Below are 7,997 nucleotides of genomic sequence, written 5' to 3' on the forward strand. Positions count from 1 at the left end.
TTTTACACTATTGTGGAGAGATGTACTGCTTGGATTCTTTACAAACGATAGAAATAAGCTGAAACATTTTTATGTAATTAATTTCATTATTCTTTTGGCCAAATTTCATATACACAAATGTAAATTTACAAACAACAAAACACATTTTCTTACCCTACAAAAATAAATTGAACTGTATTTTAAGACAGTTAAATACTGTACTAACAAAAAAGCTGTTAGAATTGTAAGTGTATGTATATCCCTTAAGGTCCTTGTGTAATTGTAATGTGATATTGTACCCCCTAGCTCGATTGTCCATTGTATATAATCTATATATTGTGTTCTCTCATGTACTTTCTGTATTGATTTGTTGTTAATACAAAAATTAAAAATAAAGAGAGAGAGGTATTTCCGTTAAATAAAATCAGACGTTAGCCGCGACGTTATATCCGTTTCCGGGCAAACTAAAATAATGTAGTTTTATTAAATTACAAACTCGCCCGTTTTCCTTCATGTTAAATGTTATATCACCGACACTCTTGTTATGGACAGGATACAATTATTCGCATTCAGAAGAAAATGCTGGGTTGTTCGAGGGGGGCGGATAGATACCTCGCTCGTACGCTTCAGCTCGACCGACTAGCTAATCTCTACAGCATCTGAGAAACCTAGCCAGCTAGCTACACGAGAACTTGTTTCTTCGAGAAATCCACACAATGTGGAATCGATGCACGTGTATAAACGTAGTTTTTTTTTAAATCGGACATTAAGGGGGGCGGACACGATCTATTTAGCTTACGCAAGCTCATATTTGATTTAATATAATAAACGAAACTGATTTATATAAGAAAATATAAAACAAGTTATTTTTCTGTCTCAGCATCATTTAAAGACAGACTGTTTTCACTATCGAATAACTCGTTTTGAGGTGAGTTAACGTTCCATGAATTATATCCTTGCTCTCTTAACGTTAGCTACCTGCACATTTGTGTTGGGAAATAGTTTCTAGCTACTGTTATATAGCGACAGCTTGTATCTAGCTACGGAAAGATAATATACAATGCATGTCCATATACATTGCGTCTTTGTTAGATTGCTTAGCTAGATAGCTAACACATTAAGCATGTGCATGCTAGCGTAGTAACGCTGCTTTTGTTTTCTTTTTAAATCAATATGGAGGAGAGTGGCGTGTATACTAGAAGTGGAGAGAGAGCTCGCCCGAGTCGCTGCTGGTCCTTGACCATGACTCTAATGCTGGCTAATAGCTAGTTAACGTTAAACAGTTAAATAAACACAGGCAGCAAGCTAGACTGCTAACTGAGAGTTTTCAAACCATCTTTGGCTAACTGATCATTATTTGCATTTGCAAATGACCAAATCATTTTTTAACGATCTTTGACTTTGGTATCACCTCCTATTGTAAGCGGTAGCTAGCAAGCCCTCCGATTGTTTACAGATTGAAGAATGTGTGTTAATGCACCATCTCCTGCATGATTGCCACGGCAATTAAAATTGGAACTGCCAGTGGCCAACCTATCCATAGTCTTTGACTTCTATTGAGCGCTGTGCTCATTGGATGTTTGAAATTTGCGCACTGGTCTCTTGCTGGACATCCCTTTGAATTATCTACCCCCCAAAATAACAAAATACTGTGACATTAGGCATAGTAAACCTGTAATAACCAAGTTCTTACATTATTTTTTACTCACCTATGCAAAGGGCCCCTGATAGAGAACTGGAAACAAGACTGTAACTACCAATTGGAAATTGGGGAGAAAGGGGTAAAACGTACAAAGAAATGTATATATAGACATGTAGCCACTGATGATTCGCCTTCTCTCCAATGCTATTTTGTTTCCTGTCTACCTTTTATTGATTCCTGATCCTCATTGCCCTATTCTTGACTTTGACCAGGAACAACTGTTGGTCCCACGGTCTACCTGATGAGTATGAGCGAGATTACAGAACCTTCTAATGATGATGCTCCCACTCTTACTGAAGGTCTTATAACATTTTTCATATTTCATATATACAATGTCACTGTTTCGTCTGTGTGGGGTAAGGGATCACATGTTTTTGCAAAACTCAAGCTGCTATTTCTACTTACAAATATACTTCTGCAGCAATGGGTAAACATAGACGTTTATCATTTATGTGTGGCACTCAGTGTTGTGAGTTTCCCATCTACCTCTCATTTGTTTAACTGAATTACAGTATATCAATTCAGAAGGTGAGGCTATTTGTCTCACAAGATGCCATAGAACAGGGCTCTCCAACCCTGTTCCTGGAGAGCTACCACCCTGTGGGTTTTCAATATAACCCCAGTTGTAAGTAACCTGATTCAGTTTATCAACAAGCTAATTATAAGTATTAGGTGTTTGATTGAGGTTGGAGTGAAAACCTACAAGATGTTAGCTCTCTGGGACCAGGGTTGGAGAGCCTTGCCATATAACTTAGCATTTGTAGGCTTTAAAGGGACAATCTGCAGTTGCTACTTCCATTTTTGATAAAGATGAGCAAAAAAAACGGTATAAAATAAATAATAAACACTGAGCTGTTGTATCCTCAAAAAAAAAAGTGAAATTATTTTATACAAATACAATTGCTTAGAGGTTTTGTTAAACATGTAGTAGAAAATACATTTAGAAAAAGAAAGAGGTCAAAATTATTAGCACCCCTGTTTTCAATACCCTAGCACCCTCTTGTGAGGATAACGGCACTGAGCCTTTTTCTAAAATATGAGATTGGAGAACACATTGGGAGGTGTCTTAGACCAATCCTCCATTACGAATCTTCCCAGATCCTTGATATTCTTTGTCTGCCTTATGGACGGCCCTCTTCAAAATCAAACCACAGGTTTACAACGGGTTCATGTCCAGAGACTGAGATGGCCTTTGCGAAATGTAGTTTTTTTGTCGGGGGGGAGTTAACCATTTCTTTTTGGATTTTGATATGTTCTTGGGGTTATTATCACAAACAAATGTAAACACAGTTGTCTTGAAATCACCACAAATCCAGAGGAGGCCAGACTTAGATGGCAAAGTTTGACAATTTGCCCATGAGAGACTGCCTGTTCAAGTGAGCACAACAAGGTGAGTCCAAAAATGAGTTGTACGCTGCTGCATAAATAATATACCAGAGAGGTGTGTACAGTGCCTTGCGAAAGTATTCGGCCCCCTTGAACTTTGCGACCTTTTGCCACATTCCAGGCTTCAAACATAAAGATATAAAACTGTATTTTTTTGTGAAGAATCAACAACAAGTGGGACACAATCATGAAGTGGAACGACATTTATTGGATATTTCAAACTTTTTTAACAAATCAAAAACTGAAAAATTGGCCGTGCAAAATTATTCAGCCCCCTTAAGTTAATACTTTGTAGCGCAACCTTTTGCTGCGATTACAGCTGTAAGTCGCTTGGGGTATGTCTCTATCAGTTTTGCACATCGAGAGACTGAAATTTTTTCCCATTCCTCCTTGCAAAACAGCTCGAGCTCAGTGAGGTTGGATGGAGAGCATTTGTGAACAGCAGTTTTCAGTTCTTTCCACAGATTCTCGATTGGATTCAGGTCTGGACTTTGACTTGGCCATTCTAACATCTGGATATGTTTATTTTTGAACCATTCCATTGTAGATTTTGCTTTATGTTTTGGATCATTGTCTTGTTGGAAGACAAATCTCCGTCCCAGTCTCAGGTCTTTTGCAGACTCCATCAGGTTTTCTTCCAGAATGGTCCTGTATTTGGCTCCATCCATCTTCCCATCAATTTTAACCATCTTCCCTGTCCCTGCTGAAGAAAAGCAGGCCCAAACCATGATGCTGCCACCACCATGTTTGACAGTGGGGATGGTGTGTTCAGGGTGATGAGCTGTGTTGCTTTTACGCCAAACATAACGTTTTGCATTGTTGCCAAAAAGTTCAATTTTGGTTTCATCTGACCAGAGCACCTTCTTCCACATGTTTGGTGTGTCTCCCAGGTGGCTTGTGGCAAACTTTAAACAACACTTTTTATGGATATCTTTAAGAAATGGCTTTCTTCTTGCCACTCTTCCATAAAGGCCAGATTTGTGCAATTTACGACTGATTGTTGTCCTATGGACAGAGTCTCCCACCTCAGCTGTAGATCTCTGCAGTTCATCCAGAGTGATCATGGGCCTCTTGGCTGCATCTCTGATCAGTCTTCTCCTTGTATGAGCTGAAAGTTTAGAGGGACGGCCAGGTCTTGGTAGATTTGCAGTGGTCTGATACTCCTTCCATTTCAATATTATCGCTTGCACAGTGCTCCTTGGGATGTTTAAAGCTTGGGAAATCTTTTTGTATCCAAATCCGTCTTTAAACTTCTTCACAACAGTATCTCGGACCTGCCTGGTGTGTTCCTTGTTCTTCATGATGCTCTCTGCGCTTTTGACGGACCTCTGAGACTATCACAGTGCAGGTGCATTTATACGGAGACTTGATTACACACAGGTGGATTGTATTTATCATCATTAGTCATTTAGGTCAACATTGGATCATTCAGAGATCCTCACTGAACTTCTGGAGAGAGTTTGCTGCACTGAAAGTAAAGGGGCTGAATAATTTTGCACGCCCAATTTTTCAGTTTTTGATTTGTTAAAAAAGTTTGAAATATCCAATAAATGTCGTTCCACTTCATGATTGTGTCCCACTTGTTGTTGATTCTTCACAAAAAAATACAGTTTTATATCTTTATGTTTGAAGCCTGAAATGTGGCAAAAGGTCGCAAAGTTCAAGGGGGCCGAATACTTTCGCAAGGCACTGTATACTGTAGCAAGGAAAGTAATACTAAGTGTATATTGTGTAGTAAGCTGTTAGTAGCTCATGTGGCTCACCCTAATAATTTGGTCTATTTTCCTCTTAATTTCGCTTACTGCAATCATTGAATATTGTAAGAGCTGTCATTGTCTGCTTATATGCCCCCTTTATTTATCCTATGGTTCTGTCCTAGCTCACTTATGTCTTAATCGAATTTACAGATTGCCTCTTATCTGCTTGTCGTCCCCTTATGCTATAGTTTGTACATCTCAATTGTCAGTAGAAACCACATTTGTTTAAGCAAGCTAGGCATATAAGCTATGTTTTTTTTGAAAGGCAGTAAATGAGGCTGAATGAACTGTTTCGCTGCCAGACAAGTCTCTGCCGATAGCCAGGTGTAGCAGCGGTAAGGTGTTGAGACTGCTGTTGGGACAGCTTTATGTAGGCCCTAACAGTTGGTGGACGGTTTGTCACCTTTATAGTGCAATTAATGTATTGTTTAGTGATTTGTAGTGGTTTTACTGGCATGCTTCCCCAACATTTTGTTTGTGTTTGCCCCACCAAGATTTACATGCCAAAATCGCCACTGGCCAGGAGGCTGAAGCTTGGCCGCAAGTGGATCTTGCAGCAAGACAATAACCCCAAGCACACATCAAATTCTACAAAGAGATGGTTAATCGACCACAAAATCAACATTTTGCAATAGCCGTCTGTCTCTGGATATGAACCCCATTGAAAACGTATTGTTTAAATTATCAGAGGGCCGCCCATAAGCGCAGATGAAGGATAGCAATATTCTGTATAGAGGAATGGTCTAAGATCCTTCCCAATGTGTTCTTCAATCTCGTCAAACATTTTAGAAAAATAATTGGTGCCGTTATCCTTGCAAGGGGAGGGTGCTGGAAAACCTGACTCCTATCTTTTAGACTTTTTTTTATGACTTGTTAAACAAAATCTTTCCCTTTTTTTTCATACAATATTGCTCAGGATTGTTTTGCTTATCTTTATCAAGGGTGCCAATAATTTCAGTCATGACTGAATACACATTCATTCTTGAAGAATAACTTATGAATGCCTCCTTAACTCAGTTAAGCTGTCGGACCCCATCAGAACCCAAAATATGCTTGTTTTTCTCCAATGTTTGTAAACATAGTAAATGTATAGCCTCAAAACTATCATGTTTATATATTGGGTGGTCAGTCCTTGCAACCATAGCGCTGTCTATAAATTTAAGATTGGTTACATTTCTCCAGGCCCCTTCCCTTAGCTTTTTACCAAAACAGAGGCCGGAAGGCACTTTATTGTTTCAACTGGAGTTAGCCCCCTTAATGAACAGTTCAGTATAAGTGCCACCATCAACAGAGTGGGCGTTTTCTGGAGCCGTGATTTGCTGCTCCTGCACCCACAGCCGCCATTAACCCTGCACCCACAGCCATCATTCCCCCTGCACCCACAGCCCCCACCCAGTCTGAGGTGACGATGACGACACCGGCTGAGGAGATACAGGAGAAGGCGGCTGAGGATGTGGTGGCCGTGGAGGAAGAGGAAGACGAATATGTGGTGGAGAAAGTTTTGAATCGAAGGGTGGTGAAAGGGAGAGTGGAGTACCTTCTTAAGTGGAAAGGCTTTTCGGAGTGAGTCTACACAATACAGATATATATATATTTTTTTTATCCGTATGTGGAATGCTTGTATTGACCAAACAAAACCCCTCTTTCACTCCAATGCCATTTTCTGGCTTAATTAACACTGCTTTTGTTTCTTCAGTGATGACAACACATGGGAGCCAGAGGATAATTTGGACTGTCCCGACCTAATTGCACAGTTTCTGCAGAAACAGAAATCCGCTCATGAGTCTGTAGGCAAGAGGAAGTCTGCAGAGCCTAATGTGGAAGGAGAGGAAAGTCGACCCAAGAAGAAAAAAGACGACGTAAGTCCTAAAGACAGAAGCGTGTACACAGATGGAATCATTTAGTCTTTTTCACATTGAGTGACACTCGCCCTGTGTTTTAGCCAGAGAAACTAAGGGGCTTCACTCGAGGTTTGGACCCAGAGAGGATTATTGGCGCCACTGACTCCACTGGAGAACTCATGTTCTTAATGAAATGGTTTGTATAGCCCTTACTGCCCTATTCATTAGATTTTTTTTTAAACCTTTATGCTACTAGACCTAATCATGCAGCAGTCGCAAGTCAATGTACCTGTCAATTCACATAACCGTGTTATTTATCATGCCTATGCATCAATAAAAAAAAGTAGATCCATTGCCTTCAATCTCTTCATTCTGTGCATCCTAACCTATTTCATAGCGCCACTACAATCCACTTAAGTACTCATCCAACTCGTGGTTCTCTCTACACGGCCTGTTCTTGTAGGAAAAACTCAGATGAAGCAGACCTGGTACCAGCTAAGGAAGCAAACGTGAAGTGTCCACAGGTGGTCATATCCTTCTATGAGGAGCGGCTCACGTGGCACTCTTACCCCACAGAGGAGGAGGAGAAGAAGGACGACAAGAACTAGCCGTTTTGGAGAGAGGTATCAAGCTGGTTCTGAAGACTGTAGAGGTAGTGTCAAGGGCTTATGGGGCTCTAGGCAAAGGGTCTGAGACAAGCACGACAGCACATGGACTCCCTTTTTGGTTTAATATCACCCATCAGGTTAAAATCTCTGGATATGACCAAAGTCAATACAGGCTATGGGTTCTCTTGAGAAATCACAACCCTGGAAAAAATGTATAATGCAGTGTTAAATGTTAAGATTCACTCTAGTGACCATTTGGACACTACAAGATCATTTTCACAGGGCAGTTGACTAAGAGGTCTAGGCCTTGTACATTACTGTGTAGGCTGGTGGAAATGTTATCATTCATTGTCTTGTAAACAAGTCAACGGTGCCATTTAGTTTTATGTAAATGTTTTGTAGCTTATAGTGCAAAACAATGTTAATCTTTGCTCATTTTGTGACTGTTTTAGTGTATTGAGGTAACACATTTTTGAAAACCATGTTTTTTTTAAACTTTGCTCATTTGTCCATCTTATTCTAACATGTCATAAACAGGACTTGCTTGTCTGTTTTTGGAGAATAAACAACTTGTTACAATTGTCATCGGTCTCATACTGACAGAGCCTAAGCTCCAAATTTGTGTAAATAGTTGGATACATTAAGGCATGTATTTATCTTCACAAAACCTAATGATCAGATATTCTATTCCCCCCAAATGGACACATTTCCCCTCATTATTAAA

General features: G+C 39.9%; 1 protein-coding gene across 2 annotated transcripts; it reads left to right on the forward strand.

Moving 5' to 3' along the window:
* The first annotated feature begins 437 nt into the window (after positions 1-437).
* LOC110499126 (chromobox protein homolog 1) lies at positions 438-7,858 on the forward strand. 2 transcript variants are annotated; one of them, XM_021576051.3, is made up of 6 exons: positions 438-907; positions 1,894-1,980; positions 6,162-6,387; positions 6,521-6,683; positions 6,767-6,861; positions 7,129-7,858. In XM_021576051.3, exons 2-6 carry the CDS (start codon positions 1,923-1,925, stop codon positions 7,271-7,273), a joined length of 687 nt encoding a protein of 228 aa, XP_021431726.1. In that variant the 5' UTR covers positions 438-907; positions 1,894-1,922; the 3' UTR covers positions 7,274-7,858. The 2 variants fall into 2 exon arrangements, with proteins under 2 accessions (XP_021431726.1, XP_021431727.1); XM_021576052.3 differs by having other exon boundaries at positions 6,210-6,387.
* Positions 7,859-7,997: the final 139 nt, after the last annotated feature.

The sequence above is a fragment of the Oncorhynchus mykiss genome, chromosome 20 (assembly GCF_057628025.1).
Source record: "Oncorhynchus mykiss isolate SJ-2025 chromosome 20, ASM5762802v1, whole genome shotgun sequence".
NCBI classification, from domain to species: Eukaryota; Metazoa; Chordata; class Actinopteri; order Salmoniformes; family Salmonidae; genus Oncorhynchus; species Oncorhynchus mykiss.